Source organism: Vigna umbellata, chromosome 1, assembly GCF_029865625.1.
Source record: "Vigna umbellata cultivar VRB3 chromosome 1, Vumbellata_1.0, whole genome shotgun sequence".
NCBI lineage: Eukaryota > Viridiplantae > Streptophyta > Magnoliopsida > Fabales > Fabaceae > Vigna > Vigna umbellata.
The window spans coordinates 2,164,203-2,182,490 of NC_142165.1; the positions used below are offsets into that span (position 1 = coordinate 2,164,203).

The 18,288-nt window shown below is 30.5% G+C and overlaps 3 protein-coding genes across 3 annotated transcripts; 1 reads left to right on the top strand and 2 right to left on the bottom strand.

The window, feature by feature from the left end:
* The first annotated feature begins 5,511 nt into the window (after positions 1 to 5,511).
* On the top strand, positions 5,512 to 7,017 carry LOC124841310 (uncharacterized). Its single transcript, XM_047317558.2, has one exon. The coding sequence runs from the start codon at positions 5,929 to 5,931 to the stop codon at positions 6,850 to 6,852; it is 924 nt and encodes a 307-aa protein (XP_047173514.1). The 5' UTR covers positions 5,512 to 5,928; the 3' UTR covers positions 6,853 to 7,017.
* Positions 7,018 to 8,902: 1,885 nt separating this feature from the next.
* On the bottom strand, positions 8,903 to 12,739 carry LOC124841306 (calmodulin-binding receptor-like cytoplasmic kinase 2). The gene is made up of 6 exons (XM_047317553.2): positions 12,311 to 12,739; positions 11,873 to 12,117; positions 11,559 to 11,724; positions 11,326 to 11,415; positions 10,875 to 11,170; positions 8,903 to 9,331 (listed from the first exon to the last, which is right to left on the bottom strand). Exons 1-6 carry the CDS (start codon positions 12,567 to 12,569, stop codon positions 8,993 to 8,995), a joined length of 1,395 nt encoding a protein of 464 aa, XP_047173509.1. The 5' UTR covers positions 12,570 to 12,739; the 3' UTR covers positions 8,903 to 8,992.
* Positions 12,740 to 15,793: 3,054 nt separating this feature from the next.
* Positions 15,794 to 16,328, bottom strand: LOC124841312 (histone H4). Its single transcript, XM_047317559.2, has one exon. The coding sequence runs from the start codon at positions 16,253 to 16,255 to the stop codon at positions 15,944 to 15,946; it is 312 nt and encodes a 103-aa protein (XP_047173515.1). The 5' UTR covers positions 16,256 to 16,328; the 3' UTR covers positions 15,794 to 15,943.
* Between the last annotated feature and the right edge of the window lie 1,960 nt (positions 16,329 to 18,288).

An 18,288-nucleotide genomic window follows, 5' to 3' on the forward strand; every position in this document is an offset into this window, starting at 1 on the left:
TTTATATGTTATGTAAATTAGGAAAAGATTTTAAAATCGGTTATAGTTTTTGTTCCTGTTTATGTATAGAAAATTCCAAACATTTTATAATTGATTACAACTTTCAATTTTATATATATATATATATATATATATATATATATATATATATAATTATCTATTTATAATAGAAGAAATATGAATTAAACTCAAAATATAAATAAGAAATAATAATAAACTAACTAAAAATAAAAGATAAAAATAAAATAAAAATAATATATCTAACACTCTTATCAACCTAATACATACAAATCGTATGTACCAAACTTGTTACTAATATAATCCATAAAGATTTAGTAAAAATATTTGTTTCTACACTCGAGTGACACCAAATTGTTAATGAAGGCAAGATTCTCGTTGTCTTCCAGATTGGAAGCAAGGTTTCCGGATTGGAAAATACAAAGAAAAATGCCTTCCAGATTCTATCCGCGCCCAGCTGAAACCCACTAAAGCCCAGTCGCGCGAGTTGCACTTCCCATGTGAAGGTTTGGCTGATCTTGTGAGGTAGTGTGAATTCTGTGCTTAGCCAGTTGACCTACCTAGCTTATTATTATTTGAATTTGGGAGGGAAAATGGGTTAGACCTTGAGACCCCCTATAACTATAAATAGAGGTGCTTGGTCTTTGTAAATTTTCACTTTGGAGTGTAATGAAATGTTGTAGAATTTGTTCTAGTCTCTTATACTCTTCAGTCACCTGAGAATTTTGAATTCTCTCACTCTCCTCTAGCTTCCTTCCTTAGTAGGAATGCCTTCTGAGCTTGGAGGCATCATACACACACCACACCTTCATGCAAACTTTCATCAAACACCTTCTATGCATCCATTTCACTGCACCAAATCTCATTCTGTTGTGCATCTGTTTTGGAGCTTCTTCTATATGCTTAATGCTAGGAGAGGGTTCCATCATTTTTTTATGCAGACGATTGGCCTAAATTCTCACTCTATTGGACTCAAAGTCTTAAGAGACTGCCTCGTGGCACAAGTCAACAATAACACCTGATGATGTGGTGACCCTGAAGATTATTGATTAACTCCTTCTCTGCCTCCCTTCTCGAAGGCTTCTATTAGGCTAACGTTATTCAAAAGTCCACCATGAAACCTATCAAAAAATGTTTGAACTAAGGAGGTAGGTTACGTGCATTAAATGTTGCATTAATTGCTATATGTCAAATGTTGAGTTAACTTTGACATCAGAGTACTTTTTGTAGGTACTTTCTAACCAATTTAGACTAATGAAAGCTTGTTTTTGGATAGCATTTGGATTTCAAACAACACAATGCAATAATAGTTATCTAGTGTGGGGTCAAGGTCAATGATTCAGGTTGCGTTATGTTGTCCGAAATCCAAATACTATCCAAAAAGTGAGCTCTTGTTCGTTCAAAAGGATGGGAGGGTACCTATATAAGGTACTTTAATGTTAAAGTTAGTTCAATGATTGATAGATAGTAATTATGTAAAATTTAATACATGTAACGTACCTCTTTACCTCAAATCTTTATATAAAGGTTTTGATGTGGGCTTTTAATTAACGTTAGCTTAATTACAGCTCAATTGTGAGTAATTATACTTCATTCTTAAGTTTATTATTAGCTTTAAGGTTAATCTACTCTGGGACTTTTCATCTCGATTAGTCCAATTCATGGCTAACTAGTATGTTTGGTGGCCATTCGGGTTCGTTGTCCTACTCCCCAACTGGTGATTGGTTATTTCGGTGGTACATGGACAGTCGGCCTATTTGGTGATCAATCGGTCTTGAAGACTTGTTCTTTGAGCTATGGGACGTAGGCTTCGAGTTATGAGACGTTCATTTGGGTTGGTGTATGATCAGTCGACCTGTGGCATTTTGGTTGGGTTCATTAGTTTGTGCTCTTGGTTGTGGGATAATCATATGGGATTATGTATGATCAACTAACCTGTTTGACATTCAGGTGAGCTCACTAGTCTGCATTATGGACTAATACATGGTCAACCAACCTGTCTAGTAGTCAGTTGGATCCGCTGGTTGACCACTTGAACTATAGTTAATGGTCTGAAGTGTAACTATAATTATATTAATTTTTTAATATAAATTAAAAAAAACATTGATCTGTTCAGATTTGTGGGTCTCGTACTAATTGTGAAAAAATGATCAAATTCAAAATTTGATACTTTTATGTTTACCCAAAGAATATTTTTATAATAATGGAACTTCCTTTTTAAATATAACGTTTTTATTTTTCTCATATTATTAATTAATTAATTTGATATATATTTATAAAAATCACCTTAATTTTGAAAAAAGGTATCTCAAACTTTTTTTCTTGTAACATAACATTATTCAATTATCATATCACCATCACATAATAAATTGTGTGGTGTCATGGGTCAAAGTTATTAAACGTATCACAATCGATAAAGGAATTAAAATTGCTGTATAAACGAAAGTTTCAATCTACTCAATAAATGCTTAGAAATAAAATTAATGTAGTATTATACAACAATAATACGTAGGACATTAACAAAAGCACTATTGATTAAGTCAATATTCATAAAACCTTATAAACAATGTTGTGGTTGCATGCCTGAACTGAATTTAGAGGGAAATAATAATAATAATAATAATAATAATAATAATAATAATAATAATAATAATAATAATAATATTAATATTAATAATAATGGTTGAACAGGCATTTGAGTTATCTTGGTACACTCTCCTAACAAAGAAGAAGTGTGTTCCCCACTACTTGGATGATGTGTTTGATATGGCAGGGTATCTTCAAAACACAACATTTGTCACATCACTCACTTTCCTTCACAAAATAAACCTTATCTCTTTTCATTACCATTATCTTCACAAAAACTACATTCACTAAACTTTCTTTTATCATTTTTTCTATTTTACTATCCTTTTATTTATTCTCTTTCCATTTATAAATAATTAAGTTTCTCTTATAATATTAATTAACCAATTTTAATCAGCCGTTTAATGAATGGGAACTTAATTTAATCACTCAAATATTGAAACCCTCGTAAATATTTTTTAATATCTCTTTTGTACAAATGTGCTATCGAAAGTGTTTTTTCCTTGATAAAATCCTTAAAATGACTGTTGAAAGCGAAAAAAAAAAGTTAAGTGATAAGGAAATGCACTATTAAATAATTTATTTACGTAAAAAAATTATTTGGATGTATATTAACTAGTATATTAATCTTTCAGTAATTAAAATGAGTGACTAATCACGTACTTTCTTTTATCCTGGTTAGTAATATCATATGCATTTCATTTATCTTTTAAGAAATATTATAAGAAAAAAATGCATAGATTTAGTGTCATATCAAAGTCACTTTCACTTCACAGACAGTGCTCTACTAAATTCCATGCATGAAAAATAGCTAATGAGGTTACTGCAGATTGAAACACCACTTCAGTCCTTATCAATATCATACGAAAAGAGGGATAAAATTATAATATTAGAAAATCTTCAAAATTCAAATCATATCCATTAAAATTACCTAATACAAATGTATATGGGTATGTATTTTTTCATACAGAGAAATAGAATTATGAAACGACCTTTTGGAAAAGTTAATTTTTTTAGGAGTTGTGATTTCTTGGAATAGAATAAACTCTAGTGATGAGAAGATCATGATGTTAAAGTATAGTGACAAATTGAAATGTTGGAAGTAATTTATTGGTTTCAGTAATTTATTTTAATTGTGTTGGTAAATAATAAATAAGATTAAATAACAATGATTTTATATATGACAATTTTTGTTACAATATGAGATTTGCAGAAGTTGAAATATACATGAAAATTTTATTTTATATTGTTGTTTTAAGGGTGGTTATTGTGCCAATGAAAAAAAATGGTAAATATTGAATTATACTATAGAATACAATTACCGATTATGTTTATTAATTGATTATCTTAGGAGGCATAATTAATTATACACTATAGTATATTCAATATTTACACTTTTCTTATTACATTATCAGGGATGTGGTTTGTAAAAATTTTGAATTTTAAAAAGTTCACCATCAAGCATTGGTCTGTATGCATGTAATATTGGAATATGAATAAGTGATGTGAAATATAAATGATTTTTTTGATGAACAAGAATACACTATTTGCTACATTTTATTGATTAATCATAAATTTGTAATTCTTTTTATTGCAAACAAATATATGTCATTTGTGATTGTAGACAAAGATTATAATGAGGTATCATGCATGGGGCATGCAGAAGTTACTCGAGAAAATTATGATTAGAAATTAATTAACTATTATTATCATATATTTAATCACTATTCAAATGAAATCATATTAATCACTGTTCAAATGAAATTTACACATATTCTTAATAAATAAAAAAGTCAAGGGCATTTATGCTATTTTTTATGTAATATAATTTTTACACAGTTTTTGATAATCACATCAATCATACAAAATTTCATTTCACTTTTTATTTAAATTAACTTATTCTTTTCTCAATCCAAAAAAAAATCACTTTTTATTCTCTTTTTCCTCCTTTATTTTCCTTTCCGCTCCTATCCTAATCCAAATAAACCCTAAGACTGTGTTTGGATCGAATTCAATACTATGTATGAAAAATTGGAGGTTTAGATTGAGGTAGGACTGATTTCGGAATGTATTGTTTGTATAATTTTGAATTTCAATATCTATATTAATTTGGATTTAAATTTGAGAAAAATTTGAATGTATTGTTTGTATAATTTTGAATGATAAATTAGTGGACAAAGTTGACTATTAGTTGACCATTCAAACGATGCCAGCACTGAAAAAGAATACTCATTACACAACGCTTCCATTTAGCCTCTAATAGGACAGAAAATAAAGCGATAAGCCAAAACTATAAGTAATGATATTTAATTTAATATAAAAATAAAAAAATTCAAAATCTCTTGTCTACCTCTTATTTGTCAATTCAATTTTCAAACTTTTCTCTTTCTTTTTATTTTCTCTCGTATAATCCAATCAAAAAGACTTACGAAAATTAAAATTAATAAATATCCTCGGCCCCAAATACATTATTCTTGTCATTAAATTAAATACTTAATAAATTATAACTTTTTTTTAAGTCCATGAAAGAAATTATTTATATTTTATCGATAATATTATTATGTTAATTCTCTTAAGTTATCCCCATAATGCTTTTAGAAACTTGAATTAAAATGAAGCTATTTCTAATATTTTCATAAGTTTAAAAAAAAAAACTTGAATTATACATTAAATTAGATGTTCTGGAAGGAGGTTATTAGAATTAGATTGGAATAAACAATAATTCGTAATTAAAAAAAAATTATTTTTGAAGTGAATAGAAAAGAAAAAGTTTGGATAGAAATATGAGAAAACATTATAAGACGAAGAATTAGCATTAACTAACCTTCCTTTTTTTTGTCTCTAAGTTGTGAAAGTTGAAGAAACTTTGTTGAAAGCACGGTTCATTAGAAAGGACATCCTTTCTGTTCCTTGTCTTTCGGCCACATTTTCTTTCTACCCTCTAAATGGAGACTTTTTCTCCAAAGAATCAAAACACAAACATTTTCCTCAACCCTCTCTTCTTCCCTTTTCTCTTTCTCAGCCCACACAAATTTCCCTTCGATTCACAATTCCACCTTCACATTGCCGTCAAACCTCATTATCATCACTCACACCAACTACTTTATCTTTTTCAATTTTCATATCTTGCGTTGAATTCTTCGACCAATATGCCATTGCTTCTCCAAAGGGTCATCTACAGTTCCATTGATTCCCCCCACAACAATCCGAGGTGAGGAGGGACCACGTATGTAATCAGATACCACCATGAAAAATTTGCTTTCTTTCTTTTGATGCACCAAATGGGGGTCTAAAATTTTGTTCCTTTCCAAAATTTGTGACAAGATGATGCATTTCCATCGTTCTTTGAGATCACATTCAGTGGGAACAATTCTACCCGACAAAACCATAGAGGAGCCTTTGCCTGGCAAACTAGCACAAAGCACCGTCACATGTTTCTACCAAGCCAATGTTATGGGCTATTGGAGGAACGTATCTGTGTTGTGGTGCAAAAATCACATGAACCATTCCTTGCACGTCACGATTGATAGCGTAGGAGGTCAGGTGCAGTATAGTTGCAAGATTGACGTGAAGCCTTGGCACTTTTGGAGCAAAAAAGGGTACAAAACCTTTGAGGTTGATGGCAACCAGGTTGAGCTCTATTGGGATCTCCGGTCGGCGAAATTCTCCGGCTCCCCAGAACCGACCAGCGACTACTACGTAGCCTTAGTGTGTGATGAAGAGGTTGTGTTGTTGTTGGGAGACTACAAGAATAAGGCTTACAAGAGAACGAAATCTAGACCAGCCCTTGTTGATGCTATGTTGTTGGTCAAGAAAGAAAACGTGTTTGCCAAGAAAAGCTTCACAACGAAGGCTCGGTTCGATGAGAAGAGAAAAGATAGTGAGATTATTGTGGACTGCTCAACTGGGGGTCCTAATGACCCTGAGATGTGGATTACCATAGATGGGGTTGTGTTGATCAATGTTAAGAACCTGCAGTGGAAGTTCAGGGGGAACCAAACTGTGATGGTTAACAAGCAACCTGTACAAGTGTTTTGGGATGTGCACGATTGGCTGTTTAGTGGGTCTGGTTCAGGGCCTGGTCTTTTCATCTTCAAGCCGGGGCCTCCAGAACCGGAGAATGAGAAAGAAGACAGTGTTATGGAGGGTTGTTGTGAGAGTGATGATGACAGTGTTGGATATTATTCAACTATCAATATTGCAGCCATTGAGTTCTGCCTCGTTCTCTATGCCTACAAAATTGAGTAACAGAGAAGAGAGAGCAAGTGTGATAGTTGAGGGCAAAGAGTAACAAGGTTGTAAAGATAGGTGTATTTTTCTGTTCTGGTGGATGTACTACTTCTATTGTGAAGCCAATGTTGCTTATGCTAAGTAACTGGCAGATTTTGATATCAGAATAGAGTGATTCATATTTGCAGGATGTTTTCTTAAAAAAGACTATCTATTTTAAAGCTACTCTATGGCTCATGAAAATTTTCACTTTTGTGAGCAATCGCCGTATGAGTAGATACCAAAGAACATTACAACTTTCACCAAATCCTAGTAATGAACATGATTTCTAATGTTCTATTACTCTGTGTCAGGAAGGATGTTTGGTGGAAATATCATATAAACTTCTCTCAGTGCAAAAGGAATAAACCAGCTGAACTCTACTTGCTTTCCAATTACCTTCTCTGCTATTTCTTCTCAAACCTGAATTGCATGTGCATCTTGAGACTAAATTTGTGGACAGAAGATGTGTTTCATATGATCTAAAGTGGATCAATATAAGTTTAGATTTTTCTTTAGTAGTTTTGATTATGCTTTTTTTGCAATGAAGTGGCTGAATTATCACATAGAAAGATGAAAACAAACAAAAGAGATTAACCATTCTCATATTTTCATAGTGGTAAATAATCATGCATTGCAATGAGTGATAGATGAATTCTAAATGAAAATTTATGATAACTTTGCGGAATTCTCTGTTTTTATCTTATCAAGATACTTATGATAATCAATTTTATAACTTATTATTCACCTTCTCATATTTTTTAAATGTAATTTCAATATTCATTTTCAAACTGATTATGAAAACAAGCATCTTCCATATTCTCATCACATCAAAGAGCATCACATGGGAAGGAAATATGAACCATCTTCTAAATTTGAAAATTTTGTAGTTTGTATTACTATTGGTTTTGTATACAACATTTTTCTATGTAGAATGGTAGATAATATCTTATGAATCACATTTCCCTTTATATCATACATCATTCAATATTAAAAATGTGACCTATGGCAGTCAACTCAACCCCACCACTCTCTCACAGTTGCACAATTACCTAATAATCAAACCCACACAATTATCCATAATAGCAAACTTTTCAGTCTTTCAAAATTATCATAAACAGAAAGCATCAATTCAAGAGTATTACCATTTACAATTTCAGAAAGTGCTATTACTAATCTCAAATTTAAGACAGGCAGAACAGGAAAGAGAGGAATAATTAACTACACAGAAACTTAGGTGTTGATTGTTCAAATCCTGTCAAAAGATGAAAGAATATTTTTCACTATTTGTAGCTATGCTAGACCACAAAGGGAGAATGTAAGAAAGGAGTGGCGAATGAAGAGACACATACACAAAAAAAGGAGAGAGAGAAGCAAGCAAGAGTCATGTGAAGGGATCAGATAGTGTTGGTTATTTGAATTCTCTACTGAAATTGTGTTGTCTCTCTTTTGAATTTTCAAAATATAATGATGGACATTGGTTTTAATGTTTTAAAATATATTAAAAACTTTTTCAAAATACAATATCAATACATTTTGAAGACTCAGTATAGGGACCGTAACATAAACTCAGCAGAGAATCTCAATTCGTTTGAAAACATCTATTGACAGTAGCAACAACAGACAAAGGTTGCGCAGTTTTACACTCTGGTAAAAGCTTTTGATAGAGACTTCTTTAATTATGCAGCATGCTACCTTGCCACACTTGATTTTGGTACCATTTATTGTTTTTCTTTTCCAGTGATACAGAACAGAAAAGTGGGGACCAGGCAGGTATATGTGACAAAAACCTGGGCTACAAATAATTATAAATGTCCTTTGCCTGAGTTTTATTTACAATTATAGAAAACATTAATAAAGCTACCTTTATATAATTTCCATCCACATGGTTCTCAAATCCTTTGGATAAGTTTCAGCCATCTTTTCTTCCTTGTAGTCACACTGATGTATATAATCTAAATTGCATTCAACAGTTTAAACCTTTTTTCATCAATCAAAGACCTAATATGAATAGAATCTATATCACATGAGCACCGAAATTACAATTATATTGAGGCCAATCAGGAATAAACGAAACTGACAAGATGTTGACAACTCTGAACAAACAATGAACAAAATTTTATGAATGAATATGATTAGGTACAGAGACAAATTTATAGCTGTCATCATCTTCAATGCCAAACACTGTATGCTTATTCTTTTCCCTTTGAGGAAAATCTGCAGAATGGTGTGAAGGAAGAGAAGGATGATCAGAATTGGTTTCATCTCTAAAACTTTTGCGGATTTCCCACAGAACCTCTGCACAGTTCTTCATAGGTGGCCGTGATTGTTTCAAAGGAGCAACGCATTGGAAAGCTAGCTTGAGAACCTGTTTTACTGCCTTGATGGAGGCTGGATTTCTTCTCAGCCTAGGGTCCATGGTAAATACAGCATCCCCTTGTTTCAGCATCTTCATTGCCTGCATCCATGCAAATTATGTTCCTTTAATTACATATTAGACTTTGACATTATATTCAGACTTAGATTCTAAGCTTAATTCAGTGTCACAAAAATCAAACTTGTAAAGTAGTCTGTTCATATTTTTAGGTGATGTAAAATATTATGATTTAGTTATAAGATAATTTGACCATATCTCTAATCAAACTTGGTAAGGTGAGGTTTGTATCTATTTATATATTAAATTTGTCTTATCTTTAGTTAATGTGAGATCTCTAACACATTCCTTCACATCGAGACATATATTTTAAGCATAAGACTAAAAATTAATAGGGAACCGACACTAAATGGTACGATAGGTCCAACAAACAAAAACTTTCACTAGGATAGTTTTTTATATGGGACTAAACATTAATAATAATAGATCAATAGTAGATGATACAATAGGTTTAATTGAAAAAAACTATTCACTAGGATAGTATTAGGATGACTCTGATATTATTTTAAGAAACAAACTTTAAATCTAGTTCAACCTACAAAACTGACTAGTAAGATGAAGTTTGTAGCATCTTATATTATGTAAATTCATCTTAATCAACATGGGATCTCCAACAGATAACATGGTAATCTGCATAACTAATTATCTCACAAAAATTAGTGAATCAATCGGAAACATGACCAAAGCTGACCCTGTTTAGCATGGAAGACTAAGGATCTAACTTCATCACTCGATTAAACAAAAAATGCTTATATATCACATCCTCCATACACATTCTATGAACAGAGAAACTGAAATTGACTTCCTTTGCTAGCAAGTAGATTTATTTTTCTATGACCATAGAATTTATTCACTGTGCACTTCAAATATAAGAAGTCTTCACAGCTGGACTAGGCCAGAAAAAGAAGGAAAGGGACCATTGCACTTACGTGTGCATAAGTTTTACGATAAAAAAATTAACTTAAAAAGAACAACAGTTAGCATAATGTTAAGTATAAAATTGCCTTATGTAAAAAAAAAGCACTTATAAAAGTTTATGTTTTTATTAATTATTATAGATGATAATTTAATCTTCAAGGTAACTAATAACAATGAGTTAGCATCTCCTATTTTTTCTCACATATACACCGACAGATGGTATCTAATTAGAAAGACAAAGCAAACTTCTATTTGACTAAAGTTTGCTGAAACTTAGTTTTCAACCAAATAATGTGATGCTAGTAGCATTTATCATAAAGAGAATTAGGTATTTCTCTCTAGATAAGATACCTCCTATTCCCCAAAGCATCAATTCTCTCTCAAGCCACAAGATACCTCCTTTCTCTTATTTATTATTTGGGCAAAATGTCTTGTTCCTTCAACCCACTAACCTAACTAAATAATGTGTATCTATCATGCACCCTTTTAAATTGAGGGTGTTGCCAGTCAAAAGTTCACTTCTTGCTTGCAGAATGTTGATTGAAGTTTTGTTTGACTTTCATAAGTAGTTTAAACAGTTACTGCTTACTCCAAAGTAATGTGGTAATTTACTCTTTAAGTTGAAATTTTGAAGAACTGATACACTTACCCATCTGATTGTCACTCTTTCATCAAGGGGTCTCTTTGGTTCAATTGGATGTCTTCCTGTCACCATTTCAACAAGCAAAACACCAAAGGAATAAACATCACTTTTTTCAGTGAGTTGATATGTTCTGAGATACTCAGGATCCATGTAACCAGCTGTTCCTTTTACTTGAGTTGAAATATGAGTTGCTGTAGGATCATCAGATAACCGTGCAAAACCAAAATCTGCCACTTTGGCCTTTAGGTTCTCAGTGACTAAGATGTTTGATGCTTTGATGTCTCTATGGATAATTGGATTATCTGATATTAAAAACAATACAAGACACAGTAAGGTTACTTTAGCAGACATTGCAAATACCCTTCCCTGAGAGTTCAATTAGATACATCACAGTTATACAGAATTCAAATATGTTGTAACAGATCTGTTCCTTTCTAATTTAGTTCTATGAACACACCTGTGTACATATGAAGGTAAGTTATTGCATGAGCTACATCAATTGCTATGTCTAGACGCTCCCCCATTTCTAATCCTTCTCCCCGAATCCCTGCAATATAATTTACTGCTTTTTTAGTCACCACTGTGTTGTATAATTAAGGAACTGCATCAGAGTATTGCTTTATTGAATAATGAACAGTATATAGACTGCATGAGCCTACTTTGGTAGATGGCTGGATACACAGGACTTACCATCAAGGTGTTCTCGAAGGTTACCATTACCAACATATTCAACAACAATGATCTTCTCATTTCCATGTTCCAAATATCCATACAACCTCACCAGATTCCGATGCTCAATTTGAGACAAGGTGTATATTTCATTCTTGAACTCGTGTAAGTGACTGTGTATTACTTCCTGCAAGGAATTCACTACATTAGGCTCATATCACATAACAGAATTTGTGAAAGACAGCAATCTGATGGACATGTTTCACTTTCATCATCTACAGCACAATTGAGCCAATTTTGAGATGGGAAACAGTCAAATATGAACATTAATTTACCTTCTTGGCACGCTTTACGGCAACCATAGATCCATCATTTAGTTTTCCCCTGTAGACAGTTCCGAAACCACCTTGTCCAATTTCATTATCTGGTGAGAATTTTGCAGTTGACTTGTAAATTTCTTCAAAGGAGAAGTTGCCAATTCCAAGTTGTCCACTTGCAGTGCTAGATGAGGCGTAGGAATAAGAAAACTTCCATTTTGATGAATTCTTGGTGTTACTCTCCGAAGATAAATCAGTTGATGCTGCAAATTGGCACATCTCAGTTTAAGAAAATCTCACTCAGAAGAATTCTACAAAAGCATCATGCAGAAGTGACTTGGCATTTGCCATCAGAACCCCAGTTAATATAAAGGGTTGATCTTGAGCAAGAACAACAAAATCATTTCAGATCACCAAAAAACCAAAACATTTTTCTATTTTCATCATCATACTTACATGATGCCACCCCTCTGACTTTAGATGTATTTTTTCTGTCATCATTTCCAACAACATAAGAGGCTGATTTTCTTTTGCCAAGGAGAAACAATGAAAAAATCTGTGCACATTTCTTCACAGCATTCTTGAAAGACTTGAGTGCAGAACCGGTCTTAGGATTGTGCCTCTCTTCATCATTGACTGTAGCAAGAACTTGGTGATTATGATTCTGTTTCCTTTGGCTAGATTGCTGAAATTTGGGAGATGCTGTTTTCTTCATTTAGAGATGGCAGAGCTATTCAAAGACCAGATCATTTCTTGTGTCAAAAATATAAAGAAGAAGGTCTGATATTCATTCTGCTCATCTGTTACTTTCTTGCCTCATAATTTATTTGTCTCAGACCATTTCTTCATTCACGTTTTGTATCAGTCCAATCAACACAAGTAGGTTTGCCTTTACAAGTTAACATTTTGAAAGTCAAAGTCATAAATATTCTACCAATCATCAAACACGATCAAACAATTACCTCAAAATAATAATCATGATAAACTAAGTCACATTTTACTTTTTTAAATGGAAAATATTGTCAAATAAAGTTAAAAAATTAAAATTACTTTCATTTTAATATCTCTTTGAACAAGCTTATTTATAGAGAGAGAAATGAGTGACATTTTACAGTTTGAAAATTAAACGATGAATTTGATGATTTATTAGGAAAAAACTAGGTCAACGGTTTTGTTTTTGTGTGATACCAGGTCAATTGCTAGGTGAGTGACATTTTGTAACATAACATCATGGCCGGCCTCAGATCCAACGTCCAATTTTGGCCAATGGTGTTCATCCACGTCAGTCTTTACTTTTCCAACTGTTTCTATTTTTTTCATTTTTCAGATAAGAAATTATTTTCATTTGATGGATTGGGTTTTTTTTTTTAAAGTACAATAGTTTTTTATTTTTCTTAAGAACATTGGTAAACAAATCAAATATTAGTTAAAGTGCGTGTTTATATAAAATCATTTTATGGAAGTAAAATTGTACAGATATATATTAATTAAGATATTGTATAATAACTCTTGTAATGTAAGATTACATGTCATAAGAATAAAAAAAAATCATTTCATAAATCAATAAGAAGATATCATTGAAATATTAAACTTAACCGTGTTTGACTTAAAATTTATATATTCAACCTTACTTTGTACTCTAAATTCACCTTTTTGTAGCATACTATTTTAGTTAAAAAGTGAATTTTCATTCTTCAGTGCATTTTTTCTTGTGGCACCTCTGTATTTTACATGTTCAATTTTTCTCTGCAATAAATTTCCAAAAAAGTTAGGTTACTCTTTGTTTTTAATTTTTTATTTTAAAATTTGTTTATATATATATATATATATATATATATATATATATATATATATATATATATATATAATTTTTTTTTGTAGTTTTTTAGATAAGTAAATTGTAAATCCTAAACCCTACCTTATAATGTCAATGCATACCTATTTTTTCTTGCTAGGTACTGAGTTACATTATACTAACTGATTATAAATTATCACATATGATCTAAATAATATTAAAGAATTTTTATAGTAATTATTTTAAACAATACTTAACAGTATTTAATAATTATTTACTAAAAATTAAAATCAAATAATGTTTGTTTTCTCCTTAAATATGTAAATTTACTTGTATTCCTTTATAAAATTGAAAAGTATTCATCATCTTTTCAGTATTATCTTTATTCACCGATGCTAACATAAATACTCAATGAATAATGCTTGAAGCTGAATAAATAATCAAAATAGGAAATATTTTATTAAAAATATTAATATATCAATCATAAATTTTAGCAAAAAATATTAAGATAATAACCTTTTACTTTACACTTACACAATACCAATAAAACTATATTTTTATTTTTACAGAATATAAAAGTTAAATAAAAAATGTAAAAAGAAATAAATTTTCACTAAATTTTGAATAGAAATAGAAAAGGTTGAGATGTATCCAAATATAATTTTTCAAATTATTATTCATAAGCTTTTTATTATGATTTAAATAATGAATATACTTAAAACATAGTTAATTGGACTCAATTTATAAGTACACTTTACCCCCTTCTAATAAAATTGATTTATTATAAATTTAAGTAAATTTTTCAATCCCTATTATCTTGAAAGATAAATAAATAAAAAATAAATATATAGAATATGTTATAGACTCAATCGATATAAATGTGTGGGTCAGTATGAGTTGTATATGCTGTGGAAGTCAAACTTGCACATCAAACCTTTGGTCACTAATTCATTGCATTTATCTTCTATTCCATTCAAGAATCTTCAAAATAATTTTAGAATACTCCTTCTTTATATGCTGGAGTTGTTTATATTTTTCTCAAAATATCATATATATTTATTAATATTTTTACTCAAAAAAAATTGTTCTTCTAAGATAGAGAAATTTATATTTTTTTAAAATTTAAAATTATTTTTTTAAAATCTGAATATCAAATTGTTTAAAAGATGAATTATTATTCTTCTTATATCTTAACTAAAATATATATTTTAAATGCATTTAATAATATTGAAATTAAATATAATTTAAATATATATTTTTCTACATATTTTAAAAATAAAATCTTAACAATTTTAAATTTTAAGAAAGATAATATTTCAAATATCATAATTAATATTAGTGAAAGCATGTGTTTTATTTTTTATATGATAACAAAATATAATGAAATTATAATTATAAAAATAAATATAAATAATTTCTTTTATTTATTTTATAAATATTTTTTATTTATTTAATTTTTAAAATGATTAAAATTAACAAAAAAAACTAAATAGGAAAACGAATAAAAATTGAAAATAATAGTAACACGGAAAAAAAGAAATTTTTATATTATATATAAATAAATGTAAAAATAAGAATAATTAATATTTTATTAATATCTGTGGCATGAAATACAAGACACACATACAAAGAGCGACTTGAAAAGCTTCCGGTGAAAAGAACACATGGATAAATCGAAGATAATTCATCCTTAAAATTTTCTTGTTTCAAACATTAATATACTAATCCCGGTAAATTATGTCAGCTGAGTTTAAACAAAATCATATTCATCAACAATCCACCATTCATTTTCCTTCTACCATTACGCAAAATTAAGTGAAAATTTGAGCTAAATAAACCAAAATGATAATCAATTTCCGAAAATGGTGAATCTAAAACATCATCAAATTCTCACCACCAGCTCCAAAACAAAAACAAAAGACCCAGATGAACTTCAAAACCAAGCTTCCAATTCCTCCAGAAATAATATATTCACAGCAAAATAATCCATAAGAACCCATTTGCAAACTCATTCACCTCTATTTCACTTGTGAAAGTGTAAATCCAGCAATGAAAAAAGTATAAAACAAAGCAACAAAACTTCATAAGTCAGTAAATTTACTCAATTTCTAATAATTAACTTGCAATTAATAGGAGAATTGGAATAACACTAAACAAACTTGATTACTTCATGCTCCATCAAACAGAGAACAATCAAGCTATAGAACCATTACACAAAACACATAGGCCATACATTTACAAAACGAAAACCCAGAAAACAAAACCTAACCCAATATGCCCAATACCAGAACCCCTCAACCTCCAAATCCATAGAGGGTCCTTCCCTGTCTCTTGAGCGCATACACAACGTCCATGGCCGTCACCGTCTTCCTCCTAGCATGCTCCGTGTACGTCACCGCATCACGAATCACATTCTCCAAAAAAATCTTGAGAACGCCGCGAGTTTCTTCGTAGATCAACCCACTGATTCTCTTCACGCCACCTCTTCTCGCCAACCTTCGAATGGCGGGCTTCGTGATGCCCTGGATGTTGTCACGGAGCACCTTGCGATGCCTCTTGGCGCCTCCCTTTCCCAAACCCTTGCCACCCTTTCCACGACCCGACATTGTTCAATTGAAATTCGAATTGGGATTTTGTGAAAAGTTGAGAAATTAGGGATTTCTATTGATGGAAAACAGCAAGGGTGGGAAGTGGTATTTATTTGGAGCGGGAAGAGTGCGGATATGAATCTCGAGGTGTTTCTTGCATCGTGGCCGCTCGTGGTTTTTTAATCGACGGGTTGTGTTTGTGATCCGTGGCAAGATATACAAGTCTTTGCGGAGCGTTGATGGCAATACTTGGACGGTTGGATTGGCTTTTGAAAATAAGCTATGGATCGCAAGCTGCTTTACTTTACCATCTTTTAGTTGTGTAGTCTAAGAAAGAAATATACATCTAAAATTTAATGATATTATTTTCTATTACTAGAATAAGTGAAGTTTATATATTTAAACTCATAAAAAATATTTTTCTCACAAGATTTCCACTTACAGTGAACAATAAAGTTCTAAGAACTTGTAAAATCTTCAAAATTATTTAAATTAGTTTTAAATTATCTTCTATAAAAAAAATAATCATTGTGGCGACCTATATATAGTTTACTTAAGATCTTAAATTGAGATCTAACACTAAAGAAAAATTTGAATGCAATGTTGAGAAATATTATTATATCCTACGTGAGACAAAGATATCTACCAAAAACTAGTGAAAATCTCAAAAATATTTTTAATTTAATTTTAAAATTTTTGTTTTTTGTTAATGTTGTCATTCTTCTTGCAAAAATTATGGTGTGGCGAACATTTCATCTGGCTGAAACAAATAATTAGTATATTACTTAGATTAAAATTTAACAAATATATAAGTGTTAGAAGCAAAAATAATTATAATAACTAAAAGGAAAAGAAAAATACATATTTAAAAAAAACAAAACTCAAATATTAATTATTTTTCATTTTTAATATTTTTTTCTTTTACCTTGTGTTAAATATAATAAAACTAAATATATGGTTAATTTTTCTTGTTTAGAAAAAAAAAAAAAAAATATATATATATATATAGAGAGAGAGATTAATGTATTTATAATAATGACAATGTGAATTAAGGATAAAAACAAATTAATATGAAAAAATAAAATAATTAATATAAAGACTATGTTTTCCTAATTAATATAACACTTCCAATCAAGTTCGTGGATATAGGTTATATCTATCAAACTTATTATAAATATAATTAATTCTTGATCCAAGTAAAGATTTGGTGAAAATATTTGTTAATTGATCATTTAAGTTAACGAACTGAGTCTTGATATTTCCAGATGCAATTTTCTCTTGAATGAAATGACAATCAATCTCAGTGTGTTTGGTCCTTTCATGAAAGACAATATTAGAACTATTATGATAAATAACTTAATTGTCATATATAAGTGTCATTTGACTGGTGTCTCCAAATTATAACTCTTTAAGCAGTTGTTTAAGTCAAACAAGTTCGAAAGTTGCTCAAGCCATAACTCTATATTGTGCTTTTTAACTAGATTTTGCCACAACATTTTATTTTTTGCTCTTTCAAGAGATCAAGTTGCCATCAATGGACAATTCTCAGAAGTATATCTTCTATCAAAAGGAAATCTTGCTCAATCAGCATCTAAATAACAAACAACTTTTGTCTGGTTATTGGAACCATATAACAAACATTTTTCAACAGATCCTTTAATGTACTTTAATATACGGATGATTGCATTTCAATGATCTCACACAAGGAATTGAGATATTGGCTTACCACAGTGACTAAAAAGGAATGAGTACCTGTAAGGTAATTTATTTTCCCAACCAATTTTCTATACTTCTCAAGATCTGAAATAGGTTCTCCTTGATTTGGTGGGAGTTTCGTATTAGGATCCATGGATAGGTGATTTAATTTCCCAACCAATCTTCTATATGACTCAGGATATGAAATAAGCTCTCCCTGATTTGGTAGGATTTTTATATTAGGATTCATGAGTGTGTCAATAGATTTTGAATTCATCAACCCAGTTTCCTCTGAAATATCCAATGCATACTTCTTTTGAGATATAACAATACCATCGTTGGATTGTGCTACCTCA

Bases quoted from the DNA above. Each gene is read 5' to 3' on its own strand.
- LOC124841310 (XM_047317558.2), top strand. From the start codon at position 5,929: ATGATGCATTTCCATCGTTCTTTGAGATCACATTCAGTGGGAACAATT.
- LOC124841306 (XM_047317553.2), bottom strand. From the start codon at position 12,569: ATGAAGAAAACAGCATCTCCCAAATTTCAGCAATCTAGCCAAAGGAAA. The intron at 12,118-12,310 runs GTAAGTATGATG...GCCAATTTGCAG, and splicing joins AGTCAGAGGGGTGGCATCAT to CATCAACTGATTTATCTTCG. The intron at 11,416-11,558 runs GTAAGTCCTGTG...ATTATATTGCAG, and splicing joins CCTTCGAGAACACCTTGATG to GGATTCGGGGAGAAGGATTA.
- LOC124841312 (XM_047317559.2), bottom strand. From the start codon at position 16,255: ATGTCGGGTCGTGGAAAGGGTGGCAAGGGTTTGGGAAAGGGAGGCGCC.